General features: G+C 36.9%; 1 protein-coding gene across 3 annotated transcripts in view; it reads left to right on the top strand.

Moving 5' to 3' along the window:
• The window catches only part of CUL1 (cullin 1), a 52,465-nt gene that overhangs the window by 14,435 nt on the left and 17,143 nt on the right, over positions 1 to 20,887 (top strand). For all 3 annotated transcript variants that reach the window (XM_057384567.1, XM_057384568.1, XM_057384569.1), the window contains exons 2-8: positions 1,546 to 1,837; positions 13,237 to 13,411; positions 14,107 to 14,274; positions 15,316 to 15,366; positions 16,296 to 16,386; positions 17,095 to 17,258; positions 20,540 to 20,702. In XM_057384567.1, coding sequence (XP_057240550.1) covers positions 1,698 to 1,837; positions 13,237 to 13,411; positions 14,107 to 14,274; positions 15,316 to 15,366; positions 16,296 to 16,386; positions 17,095 to 17,258; positions 20,540 to 20,702 — 952 coding nt within the window. In that variant the 5' untranslated portion in view covers positions 1,546 to 1,697. The remainder of the gene's footprint in view (positions 1 to 1,545; positions 1,838 to 13,236; positions 13,412 to 14,106; positions 14,275 to 15,315; positions 15,367 to 16,295; positions 16,387 to 17,094; positions 17,259 to 20,539; positions 20,703 to 20,887) is intronic.

Below are 20,887 nucleotides of genomic sequence, written 5' to 3'. Positions count from 1 at the left end.
GAAGGAATATATTTTATTTGCTGCTCAAGAGGTCAAGACCAAATAATAGGATTTATCTGGTCTCAGCCTATACTATTCTTGAAATTATGTAAGGGTTCATACGAGCTTTGGATGACTGGTTTATCATAAAGCCGTATGGTCTATAGAGACAGGAAAACCATAAGGTTCCACTGTGGTTTGAGTGTTCCAGTCATGAGCTCTAGGGTGCAGAATGACAAAGTGGATTGGGCTGGAAGGGGTCATCTAGCCCAGTCTCCTTTTCTTGGGCAAGGACACCTTCCACTACATCAGGTTGCTCAAAGCTCGTTTCAACATGGCCTTAAACACTGCCAGTGTGAGACATCTGCAACTTCTCTGGGTAGCCTKTTCCAGTGTCTCACCACCACCCTCACAGTAAAGAATTTCTTCCTTATATCCACTCTAAATCTACCCTCTTCTAATTTAAAACCATGACCCTTCTCCTATCACGACAGTTGGTAGTAAAAAAACATCTTTCTTAGAAGCTCCCTATRTGAATGGAAAGACTGCAGTAAGATTAAGTTGGTCCTGAATTACTACAGCTCTCTTACTTGTGGGCTAATTTTTTACATTGTCATATTTTGATATCTTCTTAATTTTGTTGTTGTGGAGGATAGGACATGTTAAAATTTAAAAAAAATTTTTTGGACTTGTGTAAAAATTGATCTTCTCTGTTTGATGTTTTCAGTGGGCCTTTCCAGGTCTCTGTGTTCCTACTCCATCATATCATGAGGGTGATAAATTGGCAGCCATCTTTTCATTATGTCCCAGACTTAGTGCACTTAAAACTTGTGGCAGTAGTGCATTTTCTTATTTTCTGATTGTTTCATACACAATTCATGCAATATTTATTCTGTGTATTCCTATTTGTCGTTCTTCCCACCATTGYTGACTGCATGTTCTCTTGCTGGTAAAATGACATTGAAGGAAGTGGTGTTCTTCTACTTAGGAAATAAATTGATGTGAGCATATGCTTGCCAAATAGAAAAATTCTCTGCTTCCAAAATGCCTTTGACTTTCAGGTTACCTGTAATAGAATCTCAGATCTGGAAGAGGTATTGAYAACTGAAGAAAATGTTATTTGTAGTATCTATCAGGTTTGATATCAATAACRATGTTTGTTAAACAGTGAGCTACTGGAGCTCACTGTGGAAACAGTGGGCTGCAGTATTTCTGAACTTCTTCAGAGTTGTTGGAGTTTTACTGCTGAATGGGAAGGAAACACTTCTTGGTAATTAGTGTCTGCTGCTTGGAAAGATTTTTACTGTTATGTTTTGTTGTTAGCATTAGGGTTTTGTTGTCAACTGCACTGATTTCAGTACATACAGCCTTTGGATAGCTCTGGCTACTAACTGTTTCATTTTGTAGAGGATTGCTGAATTGAAAAGCTAAGTTCCTTGGTTTTGGTATTTCAGATCTCATGATGGATTTTTCATCTGTGTAAAYGACAATATTTCAATAATTAGTTTTGTATGCTCGGTGTAGATGACTGTCATATAACGTGTATACTTTCTTTTCCTATTGCAGGTTATTTTCCTGGGAAACATCAATTTCTGTGTGTAAAGATATCTTGCTGAGTTGCTGCAACTGAGTTTAGAATGTTACTTGACTTGTGATTCTAATGGAGGAATAACCATATCTCAGGCTGCTGCACTGGAAGACTTTACAGGAAATACAAAATGTCATCGAATAGGAGTCAGAACCCGCATGGACTTAAACAGATTGGTCTTGACCAGATATGGGATGACCTTAGAGCTGGAATTCAACAGGTTTACACCAGACAAAGTATGGCAAAGTCCAGATACATGGAACTCTACACGTATCCTAATACCTATGGTGGTTAGTCCTTTCACTGCCAGTTGATTAGAGGTAGCTTTTTACTTTTTGGACTCAAAATTGCTTCATAACTATTTCACTTAATGGTTTGTAAGAATACATGGTTTTATTATGAAGATTGGCCTATTCTGTTTAAYATTACTGGCAAATAGCAGGAACATTCTGTTGTCTGGAAAACTGACTTCCATAATTATTAAGGCTACATCTGTATTTCAGGTTTGATTACTATTATCTTTTATAGACCACGTGTTTAAAGAGGTTATATTAATAGATCAAATTTTTAGACCACAATGCACACAAAGAAAACAGCAATTTTTTCTTTTTTTCTGTTASTCTCTGGCATTATGCTGCAGGTCTTACTGATAATCATGTCCAGTTACCTGGAAATTTTGTCTTTAAGTAATTCTGCTGTTTTTCTGTATCAATATTTAGAGTTGGGTTTTTTAATGGAATTRGTGTTCTGATACATGAACTAATGTCTACACTGTTGTTGACACTGATTTGGAATTGCAGCATATAAAACTTCAGTCTGTATTATTTTTTTTTGGAAGGAAAGAGCTGTTCTAAAAGAAAAGAGAGCTTGAAGGCTATAAGCCAGTCAGTTCTGTAGTTCATCGAAGAAGGAGGTAGAAAAGTTTTTCTGTAAATGTAATCTCAGCACAAATGTGTAATCTTTTCTATCTCTGTCTGATGAATCCATGTTCCAGGGTGTGGTGGGAAAAAGCCCTGAGCTGCCTGCTGAGTGTTTCTAGGATACTTCTTTAATAGTGAAACATTTGCTTAGGGTCAGAACTTTTCCTAAGACTTAAAATAAAAAATTTCTTGCCGCACTAGGTTCAACATTGATCTTGACTCAGTGAAACAAGTCTGCAAAAGTTGAATGTCTTACAGAAATTTGACATATAGTAGAACCTCTGAGAGTATTTTCCTTCTGAGTGCCTTTAACACATTCTTGTTTGTGAGATCTGTTAAGCAAGAGTAAGTACTGTTTATAATGGTAATGGTAAAACMCTGGCTTTTTCCCTTTGCTGATGTTCTCAAAGATGCTCAGAATGAAGCTGTAAAAGGGTTATACTGTCTGTTAGTAACTCAGTTCCTCCTTGATGTTTCAGGGAKTTGCTGGCTCCAAACTAAGGATTAAGTTAGTGAATTAATAAGTGAATTAATAATTTAGSGGGTAATTTTGGTGGTCAACTTTGATTAATATAATAGTTTAATAATTCAGAAAATTTGATACTGGTTAGGCTGAGTTTTGAATCTACAATGAAGACAGCAATGCATTTTGCATGCTGTACGAAGTACATATGTTCAAAAGTTGTGCTTAGAAGATTACATGGCTTTCAGAGCAGTAACTGTAACATATTTACTCAATCTTTGTGTACAGCAAGTCTAGTAATTTGGTGGACTTTTATGTCAGGAAGCTTTGCTTATCAACCAGCTTAGTTTGGAAAGCAGAACAGCTGCAGWAGAGTTTCACCTGCAAATGTAATCSGTCTGAAGATCAGCCCTACTTACAAGAATCTCTTGTCCAATGGACAGTTTAGCCTTTCCCCGTCTTTTTTTGTCCTCGTTTATACTGTCCACYCTCAACCCCCTTCTTTTTCTTGATCTTATTCCAGAAGTGGATTTCATTTCATCTCTCTGATTTATAAGAGGAGAACCATGCATACAAGCAAACCTTCAGTCTCATATCTGCTATTGATTTTTCAGTCCTTTTTTTTTCCACGCATGTAAGTTCTTGAAAATGGAATTCGGATGTTTTTCTGTTCCTTACCCAGATATTTTGTAATTTCTGGTACAGAAGAGCCTAGTGCTTCCTACAACCATAATTAACATCACCTGACAACCAGTATTACAAGCTATCTCAGAATTACATGCCAAGCTTTGTCTTTATGCCAAAAAGAGAAATAGTTAACAAAATTAACTATATTTCTAGGAACAGTAAATCTAAAAACTCTACTAATATTGTGAGGGAAAGGTCTGTTTACCCTATTTTCCATTTAGTGACGATTAGTTTGGAAGCTGTGAGCCATAGGACTCACTTGTAAAAGTCAGTGTTAGTGGTATACATTACAGAACAGCTCCTGATGGCATTTAGTCTATTTGGAGGAAACTTCCAGTTAGTCTGTCCAAGAGAGAACTGTACTTTTGTGTAGAAAGTTCTGAGATTCTGTTTTGAGTTGTTAGTTGGCAACCTATTAYTTGGTTTGCTAGAATTATTCTTACTCAACTTACTCATTTATATTGCTGTAAGCCACTAGACTTTATAGCCGCCTCTTTTTAACTCCATTTGACAGTAATAAAATATTCATACATCTTTGCTATTTTCTTCTCTTTTGGCAGAATGTGATGTCCATTTTTCAAGATAATTGTATGGTGAGCCTGCAATTTATTTTCCTCAGGCCTCATGATATGAAAGGACGAATTGGAGTTTACTTATATTTGTATTTGAACTTGGCAATGGGGAGAATTAAAGTGAAATAAGTTTAATAGTGAAATAACATTTGCTTAGGATCAGACCTTTTCCTAAGACTTAAAAATAGTGATTCCTTGCAGCACTAGGTTTAACACTGATCTTGACTCAGTGAAACAAGTCTGCAAAATTTGAATGTCTGATAGAAATTTGACATATAGTAGAACCTCTGAGAGTTTTTTCCTTCTGAGTGCCTTTAATCTTGTTTGYTACTTTTCCTGTTTTATGTATCTTGAGAAGATTCTCACACCAAGTACTAAAATGTCAGAAAACTTYCCTGGACTGTATCAAAGTAGCGTAATTTTTCACAGTGACTTAGGAAAGAAGCTGAGTAACTTTCTAAAATATGTGGGTTTTTTGTCAAAGCARACATAAATTTAGCAATTTTCAGATAACATTGGTGAATGGAAAGATTACTGGTATGCTTCTCCTTTATATGTGTGTACTTTTTATTTGAAATACCACATTTTAACAGAAACTCTTGCATTCACCGCCCTGATTTAGAAGACRTAATCTGAGAAGCATTTTTAGGGATTCTTTTAAGCAATGTAGTTAATTTATGCCTATACAGAACAGATTAATCTTTCTGTCCAAGTTTAATATGTAAAGAAAATTTGAGAAAAACAAGACTGTATTTAGATATAAATATCTAAATACATAGATTAAATAGATATAAATAAATAGATATTTATCTATCTATAAAGATTATAGATTCCAAGTGCTGTTAATTTATAGCAGATAAGATTTATAGCTCCATGAGGATCTTTTAAAATGTTTTCATTGATAAGAAGCATTTATAATACCAGGAAAGGTGTGGTATTGTTGCTTAACTAAGATATAAATTTCAATGTCCAGATTACAGTGTTCAGATTGGCTTTCAAAGTCTTTCAAATGTTGTGTACATAAAAATTGTACTGTTRATTTCAACAGGTTCCTAGAACACATTTGAGTAGTTGATTGGCTTCGTTATCATATAGGTCTTATGTGGAAATTTGAAAAAAATGACTGAATTTATTATGACGTAAGATTTACTCAAGTTTTACACAAGCAAATTGGATTTTACAAATRCATTTCTTACATTATTCCATTATTAGCCATCATTAGTAAATATTTTCAAAATAATTGCTTGAAGTTTGTAAAGGTTGTTCTGTCGTGTTTCATTATTTTATGAAAAATCCTTGCTTGCTGTGATACAATTTTGTTTATTAACTTGAACAAAATGGTAGCTACTGATTATTCAGTGGATCCAATGTAAGTAATTGTACATCACAAAAGGTTACTGTAATCATTTTCTAAAAGGGATTTTTTTTTCTCAGATATTAGCAATTGATATAGGAGAGTACCGTTTTGAACTTAAATAATAAAGTGTAGTATGCTTACACTTTAAAAATGCCACGTAAAAATACACTGGTAAAAATACCACAGACTCAGGATAATGTCTGTTCATAAAATAGAAAGRATAAATATGTTTAACCTTTTTTCGTGTGTGTAGGTTCACCACCRGTAATGCATGTGGACCAAGCAAAACCATGAAGCCCGCATGCATCCATTTGCCAAGGTTTCTTGTAGTTGCTTCTATTGCAATCTTTATCCTTATGGCTTTYACTTGAATTACTGTATTTTAGAATGGTTTTAGATCAGCAGATGCATAATAAAACTGTGAAAATATTTTATTTTCTAATCACATGAATCTGTTGTTGCCAGGCAGCATGGTATGTTCTTGTTTTTTCTTTCACAACAGATTATTATGCTCCTTCTGTACAGAAAAGATACTGAGGTGTTAGGGCATGCACTCTTATTTACARCTCAGGCACTGTTCCTCTTTCTCTTAAGATTCTGTCACTCTAAGCCATCCTTTCATTTAAATGTCAGATTGTTTAAGGTCACTTTGGAKACATCAATGCAGCCTCTTCTGTCTGCTAGTATTAGTCCTGTTTATATTCAATRTRCAATTTCATAGCACTTCTCATGTTCCATTTAGTGCATATGTGAAACATGAAGGTAGAAGTAAATGTATTTGTTGACATGTTTGAGGGGTACATAATACCCTTTGTCTTGTGTGGAAAGGTACATRTAATTGTATGCATTTGTGTGTATTTACAAAGATTGCATCTTCAGTTTGAAAGAAGAGCAGAATATGTTTATATTTGTGCAATCATTTCTTTGTGCRCTCTTCCTCAATGATTGCTTTCTGTTCTACTTGCTTTTTATAGTAGCCAGTAATATTCTGTTCAAAACCAACCTCTGTCAGTGCAAAGAAAGCTAAATTTAAAAGCAACCTCAGTTACAAAGGTTCTTACACTCCCTAGCATAAAGACTGTGCACTTTGTTTATGCATTTGGCTTTGAAATTTTGTGTTTTCCATGTAGCTCAGTGCTTCTCTGTGATGCTCTTGAGTTTATGCCATGAAGAGGAAAACAAGAAGTTATCTGTTAGTCTTCAGATGGCTTTTGCTGAAAGTGTCTCTGATCTCAGACTTGTAGAAATGTGTTTGAGCAGAATTATGCTTGGATTTTCATAGCAGCTGCATGGCTGATGCTGTAATAGCTCCTCAATCTCTGCCTTAGTTCTTCCCTGACTAAAATGGTTTATCTAAAATGGGGTGATTTAACAGTGCAGTTGTATCAAATTTAAARACTTAAATGTATCAATTAAGACTTCATTTGTTCTTTAACACAAGCGGTGAATGTGTAAGGTTGAGTACAGGATCTTAATTTTGTCTGTTTTGTCTGAACTGCTTTATGGGGGTAACCCTTCCCTACTAGATGATGAACTGAACACACATAAAATCTCTTGCTGATACRTCCCTGAAAAGAATGAAGGTTTCTGGGGTTTTTGTTTTACTGCTGCTACTCACAAAGCTTGTGAAAAGTAATTTCTTTGGTCAACTTTGTAATTTCAAAAGCTCATGYAAAATTCCTCCATCTGTTTGACYTATGAAACATTAAAGTCATGTAGGCATCTCCATTTTCTCTAATGYCTGGGATAATTCAGCCTAGTTGTCTGGATTTCAACAGGAATTTAATGGCTTTAATATTGAAGAAAGTATGTAAGGTTGTTCTCTGGTAAATATAATAAGCTGCATTGTTTGTATTAGAAGTGKTTCTACAGTAATACAAAGCTTTCATAATCTTCTCTAGCAACTTTCCTATTATATTTTCAGTAACTCTCTATATGATGTTCTCGCATACCTTTGGTGTAATCTAGGAAAATACAGATTTCTGACAAAAGTGGAACTAATCTCAACTTAGTCCTGTAGGCCAGCTGTCGAGCACTGAGCACAGAGTTAATTGTAACTTGTGGGTCTCTGAAATTCCAAATTTATGGCTAAAACTGATCTTTATAATAAACAGACTAGAAGTAATGAGAGAGAAATTGCGGTTGGAGACTTGTTCAACTTCTGTTGTTGCGGGCATCTCTGCACTATCATTTTGTGCTGCATTGTGTTAATTCTGCTTCCCTTTCAGTTCCTTTAATTTTACATATCTGTTCTTCACGCAAACTTCTGCCAGTTATGTTAATTTTCCATAGCAAAATGGAAAAACTGTGCGGACTCAGCTGTGCTGGTGAAAGGTGAATCAGTTATTACCTCAGCAGAACTGTTTACTTTAARGCTTGTGCTAAACTGAGTAATTTATACTCATTAGTGTAAAGTCTGAGTGCTTTCTTGTTGTGTGTTRAGTTRCAAAACTGTTAATATTTCTCRTACARCTTAGATTTACAGTTACTCCCAGARGARCWAATACCTGTATAGAGTATGCTGGTACTTTCTGARGGCAGAGCGTAGATGAATTGGCCATGGCATGTTCAAGCTTGTGTTTTGTTGGCGCATTTGCTCAAAAAATATATGCAATACTGCTGAAAGAGCTTGTTTCACTTCCTCTGTGTGAACACAGAAGTTCAGATCTGCTCATCAAGGGGTTTGGGGAGAACAGTTCATTGTAGTGCCAGTTGCTTCCCCAATCCACATGACTGACTGCCTGCATGAGCTCCCATGCTACTGRAAACSAGGTGGCAAGTAAGCTCTCAGTTGSRTTATATGTTAGGATCATTTCCTTCAGTGGARGTAATCTTATACAAGGCCCTAAATCTGGCAGTGCAGATTTTTTTTACCTTTGCCCACCTTTAGAAAYTGATCCAAGGCTGTCGAAAGTAGCAGGAATTATATTGATGGCAGAGGTGGTAAAATTAATTTGTCTTTGGCTGTTTTTTGTTTTGAAGACTTTTGGAGGAGAATTAAGTTCTGAAAAGGATTTTTCATCTTGAACAGCACAACGGTAAATTATTTTGTAAACTTCCTTGCAGTTTTCTACCTCAGATTATAATTTAAATGAGTAAATTTAATTTCTCCTTCATTGTAAGGACKGTGTTGAGGTTAGAGAGGATTGATCTGTTCTTCCTGTAGATGGTTTGTCTACTGGGCCAAATCTGAAGTTCATCAGCCTGAAGCTTGGGGACCAGCACAGCTTCACTGTGGTTCAAATTTTTCTATGGATTAATTCACTTTTCTGCTTGTTATGGTATGCAAATTGCTATGCAGAATTGTGCATATGCCCCCAGCTATGTTTTCTGGTAGCTGTTTGAATATGTGTATAGCTTCYAGCATACAAAGCATTGAGGGATTTATTTTGGCTTCTGCAACTAAGAATTCTTTTCATAGCATTCCCCTTGTGATTCTCAGATGGACTGTCATATACTTCATTGCAAGCAGCACAAATCTGATTTTGTTTTGAATGTGTCAGTCTTTCTGTCAGTGCCTGGCTCTAGCAGATGGGGACACAGATTGTAAACAAAGTGTGAGAGAGCATGCTTTTATGTAGGATATGTCAAAGAGTTACACTTGCAGACTGCTTTCTGCATGGGCAAACGATCTTCAGCTTGACTTGTATGGAACAGTGAAACCAGAGCACTTCAAAAGTGCTGTCTTGGATCCTTTAGCTAGCAAATCTCAAATCAGAATAAAAGGTAAAGGTAGGCATTACTGGAATTATTTTTCTTGCAGCTCTGAGGTGATTACTGTCAGACATGCACACAGGGTCTCAGTGTTTACAAGGAATCCTGGGTTTGGTTGTAAAATGTATGGGGTTAAGAAAAGGCTTATGTCTAACCTTGGCCTTTTATTTTTCTGAAGGCTGTTGTGGTCATAGAAATTAATAGAATTTTTTTGTCAGGCAGTACTCTCAAAACTGCAAGAATTACCCATCATCTGGACAGTCTTCATATTTTCAGGCTTGCTCAAAGACACTTGGGATAGGAGAGTTAGGGGAAGAAGGAGGCAAGAGTGTCAACTGGGTGTTTATGAATTAGCTCTAAATTCCTTGTTGGACATCATTATGGACAGGTTTTCCATACACATTTTAGGAGAAATGTTTATATTATCTGTTTTAAAATTAAACTGAGATATACCCTGTTTTCTTGTTTGTGGAAGGAAAGTAAGTTGCGTATCTAGAGGACAGTAACTGCGATGTGTGGCATTCCTCACTTGAACAGGGAATTCTGAAATCCAAGTGTAYGTGGTAAAAGCAGCAACAGCACCAGGGAATTTGAACAAGCAAATGAATGACTGGGAGCTGGAAGAAATTATTAATGTYGAGGAAATCAGTGGCTGATAGAGATAAGAGGCTGATTAAAAGTTCAGTTGGCTTCAGTTCATTACAAATGAAGGCTTTATGTTATTGGTTTACATTGTGGSAGATTTAGTTATTTGGCACCTGGATGAGATAACAGATAAGAAATAAATGTATGCTGTGTATTTTCAGAAAGGGTTAATCTTAGCCAGAGGGCATTACTTCTTTGCACAGAACTCAATGACTTTCTGAACAAGTATTTAAATTTAGACTGTGGTAGGCTTTCTTTTCAGTTTGTCTTGAAGACCCTGAGCCTTGCTCCTGGTGGCATGCAGGATACTCTGATCATTAAACCCAGTTTAAAGGTGTGATTTGTCTATGAAGTTTTTTATAAAATTAATTACAAGGAAGCTAACGATATTTTGAGACATTTTTCTACTTGAGCTTTACTATTAGAAGCAAATCTGTTTATAATGAGTGTAATGCATCATATGTTTGTGGTTTATAATTCCCTTGGTATTTATTTGTGCTGATGTCTTCCCATTTTATTGTGCTGGACTTTGTGAAGGAAAAAAAAGTCGAGTCTCTGCAATGTATTAACTTCCTAATACATGGTGTGCTGTGAAGGAAACCTGTCTAGCGCTAGCATTTAGATTAAAGCTGGGTCCACTTGTGTTAAAACAAAAACCAAACTAAACCTTCTGGATTTTCTAACAAGGGATGTGACTTAAAAGCCTGTCCTTGGACTGTCAGTAGAAAAGTGAGTGCTCAGTAGCTTCATTGCTGTTGGCTGATTGTTTTCCCTGTGAGTCATTAGGGTGATTTTTTTTGTCAGATCTGAGTTCTCATCAAGTTCAGTTTGGGTGGTACCCAACTRGTTTATTCTTCTTGCTTGTGGAATGCTGCTTCTTTAAGGATGCCTTCTTTTTTTTAAGTGTTTGGGGCAGTGTGGCTTCCACTTATTACTTTGGAAAAATTCAGAATATTTGGATTTTTTAGATCAGAAAACAGAATGAGTTCTTGAAATGTTACAGTTACAGCAAGTCTTCCAAGCTGTATTAATATAAGAAGAAAAAAAATTGCTGCCACTTGCTAGTGTCATCTGCTGCCTCTCTGACACCTGGCTTAAAGAGCAAAGTTCCTATCCTGGGACAATTCTCAGATTTTTCCAGTGGACAGCAGTGAAATTGCAACAAGAAATCAAAAGGTAATCAAGAGACACTTCAGGGACTTGGGATGACTGGTTAAGAGATTAGAAGCACAAGTATTCTTCTTTCTCTTTCTAGTTGTGCGGAATGATGAGGGGAGAAACAGGAAGAGCTGGCTAATCAGTACTTGGCTCTGAGCCTGGTGTCACTGGCAGAATTTTTTTGTTTGATCAGGGTTGGTTTATATGACACCAGGTTTGCTGGTGACAGACAGGGTACACTTGTGTCAAAATGGGAGAAGTATCTTTGCAGATACCAGAGTTACCAGGTCTTCTAGAGACAGCTTTAAACTAGATTTGAAAARGTAAAGGAATAAAATCAGGGGCAGCATGACAATGTTTGAGGGATGGTGTGCTAGCGAGGTCCTTCMGTCTGACATCTCAGTGGAGGTAGGGGATGGAGACCCATGCAGCAGCAAAGAAAAAAAGGTCACTGATGTGTTAGAAACGCAGAATTGTCTGGTCACTTAGGAATTAGGGCTTCTAGCCCCCCCCCCAGAAAGGTAGTGGGATCAATAGCCCAACCAAAATGCAACTATGTCAGTGCATGCAGCACAGGCAGCAAACAGGCCACCAGTCACAAGCATTCTTCCCCAGGGCTCAGTGCTGGAGCCAGTTCTGTTTAATATCTTCAGCRGGGTCTGAGACGAGGGGGTCAAGTGCACCCTGGGCGAGTTCACAGAGCGCACTGAGTTGGGTGAGAGTGCTGATCCGCTGGAGTGTGAGAATGCTCAGCAGGGGATCCAAAGAGGGCGGGACCAGTGAGCTGAGCCCTATGAGGTTCAACAAGGTGAAGTGCTGGGTCCTGCCCTTCAACTACAACAGCTTCAGGCAGTGCTGCAGGTTGGGGGAAGAGTGCCTGGAAAGATGCCTCATGGGGGTGCTGGTTGACAGCTGTCTGAACATGAGCCAGGATGTGCTCAGGTGGCCAAGAAAGCCAATGGCATCCTGGCTTAGAGCAGCARTTGTGTGGCCAGCAGGACCAGGGAAGTGATGGTCCTGCTATACTCAGCACTGGTGAGACCACATCTGAAATCCTGTGTTCGGTTCTGGGCTCATGACAACAGAAAAGATACTGAGATGCCTGGAGCTGGTGAAGGGTCTGGAGCACGAATCTGAGGAGCAGCTGAGGGAGCTGGGGTTGTTTAGCCTGGAGAAAAGGCGGCTCAGGGGAGATCTCATTGCTCTCTGCAATTGCCTGAAAGGAGGTTGTAGCTGGGTGAGGATCGGCCCTTTCTCCCCTGTAATAAGCAACAGGACAAGAGGRAATGGCCCTAAATTGCATCAGAAGAGATTTAAATTAGATATTAGGAAAAATTTCTTCACTGTAAGCATTGTCCTGCATTGGAATAATATGCCCAGGTGGTGGAATCAATGTCTCTGAAGGTATTTAAARGACCCTTAGACATGGTGATTAGGGAGATGATTTAGTGGTGGACTTGGTGGTGCTRTATTAATGGTTGGACTCATCTTAGAAATCTTCTAATTGAAACATATAACTCTTATTTTGCACTGAAATTTTGGGATTAACTTGTAGCCTAAAACTGGGTTTTAGTGAATCTTACCTTATGGTGTGCGTTTAAATGTGTGTGTGTCTCAAACCTGCTTTACAGGTTGGTTGCACATGCCAGTCTTATGTGGCCATATCTTTTACAGAGAATGGTGTTTGAAGGAATGCAGAAATATTTTTGTGTGTTTTCAATTACTGAACATTGCTTGAGGCTAGTGTTGAAATCTTTTTCAGTTCAAATGAAAGCTTATGTATTTGTAGAAGGCCGGTATAACAGATCAAATAAATTTCATTTAAACCTTGGAAATAATCCTATCAGTAAATTCCACTGCTTTGTTTTCTTGGTGGTCTTGTWAAGTAAGCATTAAATAAAATGTAATGTTGGGGTCAGTACTTGCAGTGCCCTCAGCAGTCTGACACAATTCTACTGCAGATAATGCTGCTGAAAATGACTTAATTTTCTTAGCTTTGGTTTGATTTGATGTGGGCTAGTGCTTCTTGTAATACATTATGTTTMAGTCATTCACAGTTGTATGAATAATAGCTTATTGAAATTAACATTGCTTTTCATTGTATTTTTAATACCTTGCACTGGTACAAATGTATTCCTTAACTTTCCTGTCAGTCATGTTTATAACTACTGTACCAGTGTACATCAGTCTAATCAAGCACGGGGAGCTGGAGTACCTCCTTCTAAATCGAAAAAGGGCCAGACACCTGGAGGTGCTCAGTTTGTTGGCTTGGAATTGTACAAACGGCTAAAAGAATTTCTGAAGAACTACTTGACAAATCTCCTTAAGGTAAGATGGGGTATGAGATCGATCTGTACTTGTAGTAAGTGACATAAAACTGGAGTGAGAAAAGCTGTATCAGCAAATCTAGAGGTGTTTGCAGCCACTGGAAGCAAACTGAATGATCCTGAAATGTGTTTTTGTCTCCATTAGCCATTAGAATGTTTTGTTGGCTTTACCTAGATTAGTCCCTAAATTTGTACCTGTGAGCTGCTTATCCTCTTCAAATCAAAACAACATTCTGGTGTTTTATAGAAGTAACATTACTTCTATAAAAGCTATCTTGAACTGTCCTGTACTTGAGCAAGAATGGCTRGACTTTCCGAGCAATTAACCAGTATATTAGGAATGCTGAAARAATGAGTGCCTATCATGTTGAAAATACCTGATGGTAGCCTTTGTTTTAGTTTAATAAATAAACTGCTAATAGAACTGGATGTTGTCTTGCATCAAGAGGGACAGGAATGTCTTCTGGAGTTTTATCTGTACTGTGGTTTTTTTTTCCCAGCCTTTTAATTTAAAAATCTCATACTGGCTTTATGCTGTATTAATGTAGAACTAAGTATGTTAGCACTATGTTTCCTGTAAATACATTGCATGGTATAGATTTATTACACAGTCAGTTTGTGTACCCGTAAACATTTTGGTTGTGCCTTAAAATYGCACAACAAACTTGCAAGCAACTGGCAAACTTGTAATTTCAGGATGGTGAAGATCTGATGGATGAGAGTGTGCTGAAATTCTACACTCAACAGTGGGAGGATTACAGGTTTTCAAGCAAAGTATTGAATGGGATATGTGCCTACCTCAATCGACACTGGGTTCGGCGTGAGTGCGATGAAGGTCGTAAAGGAATATATGAAATTTATTCAGTAAGTWGCTTTTTGAAGTGAATTATTTGTCCATTCCTTCTGCCATGTTTGCATTATCATCTTGCAGATTGCTCCTTGAATCTTGTAGGAAGTTCATAGATGTTTTGAAGAAGTAGGCAAAGTGTCATTGTTCCCCCTCTCCCTGCTCCTACCCCAGAATGTTTGTAAAAATTGCAGGGGTCACAGCCGGTGAGATGTTCAATCTGCCTTGAACATTTTGGGACTTCTAGTAGTTGACTGTTGAGGGTTGTCTGTTTCTGAATATTTGCTGCTTATACTGTTACCTGTGTGCCTCAGTGTGGCCTTGTCATCCCACTTAAAATTCAGCCAAACATTYCAAACACCAAATGAAGAAGTAAATAATACTTTTTTCTGATGACTTGAATACATCTCTACAAATTTTTTTTTGACATCCAAGCTGCTAAGATTCAGACAACATTTGGTTGGTAGTGTTAAGTTATTTTGGTACAGTTCTGAAAGATTGGTATGTGATTTTTTTTAATGTAAAGTAATATAAATAAGATTAGAACTTTAACAGAAGTTCTGTATCTCAGATAACTAAAAGAGGGGTTTTTTTTTTAAATAATAATTACCATCCTTGCTAGTGAAGCATTAGTAAAGTGCTGTGTTATTTTCCTGCTTTACTGAAATAACTGCATGTTCTAGAAAAACAGTTGGTATTCTTAGTTTGCTTCCTCTTAACTTTGCTAGCTTAGTGCTAAGGGACTGTATCAGCCTGGAAACTGCAAACAAAAAAAAAGCAGTATATTCACAAAGTAACTTCTGGACGTTGTTAGWTTTCAGAGTTGGCAGTGGATCCCCATCAGGAAAAGGAGCAACTTAGTAAAGTTAGTAGTAAAGCAAGCTGTAATTTTAGTGTGAAACAATCTCATTGCTTGAGAAATGTGTGTGCCAAAATATAATTTATGAAGTTCTGATTAGTTAGCATATTACATCAGCTTTCCTTAAAGGGAGTTACCCTACATGTATATGTACATAKTTCCTTTATTCCATCTTTCTTCTCCCTTTTTTTGCTTTTAGCTTGCCTTGGTGACCTGGAGAGACTGCTTATTCAGGCCATTAAATAAGCAGGTATATACATAAATATATTAAAATTATTATAGTGTTATTTTATAGGGTTAATGTCATACATTGTTAGTAACTGCTTAACAAAATATGGGGGGGGGGGGGGGGAACAGACGCAGAAAATAACAGGGAGGCTTCTGCTTCTCCTTTGTGACAGTAGGAGAAAAAGGAACAAAAGAATAGACCTGTGTATGTGTGATTGAACCTTGACACCAAGACTGWTCTGTTACCTCTCTGCTGAGAGGACCCTTGACTTAGCTCTTTTAAAGCTAAAGGAAATCAAGTGAAGCAGCAACTTCAGCCCTTTCTAAGCTAGGCAGGGGTAAGACTGGTGACAGTCATGTCTTAAAGTTTGTGAGTCAAGATGGGAAGAGAACAGGTAGTGAGAGGCTGGGATTTTGGTCTCTCCTGATTATACTGTGAATTTTTACATTTACACTGGTGCCTGGGAGATTCAGAAATGTTTAAAGTTAGTGAATCAGCACAATATAAAACAAGGCATTCCATCACAATTTTTAGGTACATCTACATGTTGATTTCACTTCCTACCAGTACTTCATGATGAAGTAGTTGCAGCAGATTATTTGTCCAAAGAACAGGTGGTTAGTTCAGCTCTTACTCCAAAGTTTGTTGGTATTTCAAGTATAAAACAAAGAGAAGGTAGGTTTAGAAGGCTTGATTTTTTTGAAATTGAAGAAAAAAATAGCAAGTGCTTCAACATATACCTTTCCACTAATCAGACTGTAATTACGTTGTTTAACTTAAAGATATATCATACTCTCTAGGAATTTCGTATGTTCAGATCTCCTTAAATGTTATTCTCAAGTGGCCTGACTTTTCTTGAATATAGAAATACAGTGCTGATTAAATATGGTGTTTGATCTACCAGCTGCTTTCTCTGTGCTTGACTTAACTTCTAATTCCTGTTTTCTAAGGTAACAAATGCAGTGTTGAAATTGATTGAAAAGGAAAGAAATGGTGAAACTATCAATACAAGACTGATCAGTGGAGTTGTACAATCCTATGGTAAATGTGATTTCCTTAAGATTCTATTACTTTCTTAAAAATAAATAAATTTATGTACCCGATCAGAGCCCAGAAGTAGCATCCCACTTCCTTGGGTGTCCAGTAAAGATTACATTTTTTAAATAACATACATGCAGTTATGTATTGTTTAACTTCACATTTGTACTGACACTTGGTACAACAGTTGATTATAATGTATTTGTAAAACTTGAGAGTGCAACTGATAGAGTGTTCATCATTTACAAATCAGCTATTAAGGAGCTAAATCTGGAAGTGGGGAAGGATGGTAATTTACAAAGCAGAGTGGGGTTGCTTTTTCCTTTTTGCATGATATTGAGAGCATTGCTATCCAAATTGCTTACCAGTTTCATTAATAAAAATAAAAGCATATAATCTGGAACTCTTAAGAGGGGAAAAATGAAAGGAGAATTTGAAGTAGCTTTTGAGATAGTGAAGTTTTCCAAATCCTATAATACATTTAAGAGATGTATCTAAAAGTGTAGTTTGCACTAGTAATGTCTTGTACTGATAATTTTTTTAATGCAAAATCAACATACATTTCTAAAAATGGTACTGATACAGTTCCAATTGATTGTTTTCATCTAAGTTAGAAGGAATACTTGTTTATTTGCAGGAGACCACTTTGTAAAAAACAGTTTTGTCATTTCTTGGTCTTTTTTTTTGTTTGGTTGTGGTTTTTTACTGTAGTGGAGCTGGGGCTGAATGAAGATGATGCATTTGCAAAAGGACCTACACTAACTGTCTATAAAGAATCCTTTGAATCTCAGTTTCTTGCTGACACAGAGAGATTTTATACACGAGAAAGTACTGAATTCTTGCAACAGAACCCAGTTACAGAGTACATGAAAAAGGTAAGTTGCTTCCTATGATTTGTGATTTTTGTTTTACTGGGTACTGTTTTTTTTTAGAGGTAAAGGAATATAAATTCTAGGCTTTTATTATCRGTTTCTTAAAATGATGGTTATTTTACTGAAACAGCTAGCTGTTTTTCCCTGTAGTGATTTGCTTCTGTGTTTATCTGGTGTGAGGTTTGTCTCCTGGCTGCATTTCAGGGAGTACAGTGGAAGAYTGAAACTTTCTGAACAGGCAAAACAGAAGATTAAGTTAAAATAAATTCAGACTTTGTTATACTTCAGGACACTAAAACAGTAACTCTGCTTTAATATCACAAGTTTACCATTCCTGTACAAGGAACAGTATGTTGACACATTTATTGGACTACCTTCCTGAGCAAGCTGGCTGAGGAAATACAGTATTAATTAGCTTTAATTCTCTCAGAATAGTTTCGTGTCATGAGCCCCTSCACAGTGCTTCTGATCAACAGAGACCAGATTTAAATTCTTAACTACTCTCTGGTTTTGGGGATCCCAGACAGGGCAACTAAGAGCAATCAGGATAAACATTGACTATTTCTAGCCTGGTTATTGGGTCAGTCTTACTGACCCGGTAATACATAGGTCATCTTCCCTCTTGGACAAGTGCTGCTTTATATTATTTTTTCTCAGCACATTCCTTCACTTTTTGAATTGCTGCTTGTTTATTCCCCTCAGCTTAGTTAAAAAATAAGAGAGCTTTATGAGTATGTAATATGCAGATGCACATCCCTCCCTGCAGTATTTTTTGTGTAATGCTTTTTACTGTAGAACACATCCTTTCTTAACTCTTTGCATTAAAATCAATGAATTWCCCAAAAAGAGAAAAAGGTAGGAGGCGAAATCGTAGGAAAAACACAGTAAAAGGAATTGTGCCTTTAGTAGTTGTCCAGTAATTACCAGACCAACTCATGTTTACTTTTCTGTTGTTGAAGTAGTTGTTTTTTGCTACTTCTCTTTCAAGTTCTTGTTTTAACTTTCATCCTAATATATGTGTAAAGAGAGAGTAAGGRAATTTCAGTCATTCAGAACCTGAATGACTGGCTCGTCCAGACTTCCTTGGTACAGGACAGTAAAAAGCTGTCTGAAGGTCATTGCTATTTCAAGACCTAGCGATTACTGGCAAGTAGAAATAACTTAYTAGTACCCCAAACAATCCTCAAGGCTTCAGAAATCCCACGAAAGAGCAACTTGCTTTGCTTGATGCTGATGTTGAAACTGAAAGCACATACAAAGTTAGCAGACAGCGGGGAAAACATTCAGCAAGAAAGTGTGTAGCCTTGTGTCTCTGCTCAAATTAATATATTAGAGATGTCTACAAGCCATTTGGGCACTCTCGGCATCTCCTCCCAGACTAATGGCTGTAAGATCTTATAGGTAACCTGTTGGAAGCATGAACTGTGAACAGAGTAATTTGCTGTCAGTACACTTAATTGATGTTCGCACTGAAACACTGTACTTTGAGTTCTCACTGTACTTTGAGTTCTGTCTGGCAATAAATAGCATTGCAAAATAAACCTTGGAGTACCCTAGTGCACACCAGCATAGCATCAGTCTTACCATGTTACTGTAGAATTGTGGTAGTGTCTTGTAGAATACTCAGTGAAATTTTAACTAGAACTAGGATTTGTGTGTGTAGTTATATAGGCAGACTTACTGAGTTTAGAAGGATTGTGAATTTTTCTTCTCAGGCCAGAACTCATGAGTAAAGCTGGCATAGCCTGATGTGCTATAGGGAAAAAGGTCAGTATTTCTTAAGACTGTCCCTTGACATATAGTCTCAAACTGAACTTTTAATGTTTATAGTTGAAATGAGTGAAGATACTGTTTTGTGAACTAATTATTTTTCCCCTGTTTCTGAAATGTAACTTAAAAATGGAGTTACAGGAACACAAAAAAGTGAGATGATAAGGAAACATGAAGTCAGGGTAAATATTTCTTTTCATGAAAGAGCTCAGAGTGGGAGTTGACTGTTAACATTAAAAGCAAAGGTCTAAGGATATTTTAAGAAGCAGCTTTAGAAGCAGCAGAATTTCCTGAACTACAGAAATACAGAATTGGTTAAATACAGGATAAGTAGTCCTACTAGTCTGATTCCAGTTTCCAATGTTCTTAAGAAAGATTTGCTGCTATTTGCTGTCAGTAAGGAAGTTGATTGTTACTCCTTACTGGCAAGTACTCTGGARCTGGAGCTTATATCCCCTCTCAAACTGCTGATTTAATTTCCTATATTTTGATCASTACTGGTTTAGCTCTAGGAGACAGTAATCCAGGACCATTTCACAAGAGCTAAGAGCAAAATTGTTCCAGAATGAGTGAAGCCAACAGTGGCTGARATTATTTAAAGGCATCTACATATGATGCAGTGCATTTGCAGTGTAACTGGTCCTTTTTTATTGTCTGGAATATGATCTGTCATGCTTACCTGATATTTGGCATATTAGGAAAACAAATTAACCTAGTTTAATTTTCTTGGTGACATTTTTAATTTAAATAACTTGGGCTGASGAGGACATGCACACTTTATCCCTAATAATCTATTGCAGTTACGAATGGTTTATAATGCGAATCCTTAACACTTTTGCAAACAAAATAGAGGTAATTGTTRTGTAAACAATTTCAGTTTTACATCTTGGCATAAGTTTTATTCCTTGAGTGACATTTAAAATTTTAGTTTGCCAGGAAGATCTGCATATGTAGCRTTTTGTATGCCAGATTAAATGCTARCATAATTTAAACAATTGTAGTTTATTGGGAAGTTTCTCTGTGTAAGAATGTAGATGAGAATAGTCAAATTTGTCATGAGCATAGTATTAGATTTTAGTTTCCTGCCTTTTATTTTTGTGGAGCCATGAAATAATTCATGTTTGTCTTAAACAGAGCTACCACTCACTGTATCTGGAGAGCTTGCTGATTCTAAAACTGCCAGCATCTCATGTCAGCAGCTTTCTCTCTTACTGACAGCAGATTTCCATCTGCAAACTTCTTACTCAGAAGCAACAGGAAAACAGTCTTGCTGTGATTCTCCCCCACCATTTAAACAGTATACAATATTTTTGTCTGCATAAACATCAATTCCAAATGTATGATTCCCAGAAAAATAACTTCTTAAGTAGGTCATCCATAACACCAAACAAGAGAGACGTTTGCTTGTTGTTGTTGTTTTCTAGATGGATTTACAAAACAGTCATCTGTTTTCTGCTGTTGGATTCATGTTCTGCCTTCCACGCAAGTTTCATGTTTATCTCTGTGTTCTGTAGGCTGAAGCTCGTCTTCTTGAGGAGCAGCGTAGAGTTCAGGTGTACCTCCATGAGAGCACACAAGATGAGTTAGCACGAAAATGTGAGCAAGTACTTATCGAAAAACACCTGGAGATATTTCATACAGAGTTTCAGAATTTGTTGGATGCTGACAAAAATGAAGGTAAGAAGGTTCAAATGGCTTTAGGCTTACAGCTCTCCTCCCTGTTGATTTGTAAATAATTTAAAATATGGTGCTGCCATGCTACTTAAATGTAATTTGTTCAGGAATTAGATGAAAAGATAGTCACTAAACTGATGGRCAAGCAGGTTTTGATGAAATTGGGGTGGGTGATGGTACCTCTTCAA

This window comes from Malurus melanocephalus, unplaced genomic scaffold (assembly GCF_030028575.1).
Source record: "Malurus melanocephalus ecotype Western Australia unplaced genomic scaffold, MMel_1.1 scaffold_721, whole genome shotgun sequence".
Taxonomy (NCBI): Eukaryota; Metazoa; Chordata; class Aves; order Passeriformes; family Maluridae; genus Malurus; species Malurus melanocephalus.
Note: the sequence above shows the minus strand (reverse complement) of the source record. Positions and strands in the feature narration are given on the sequence as shown.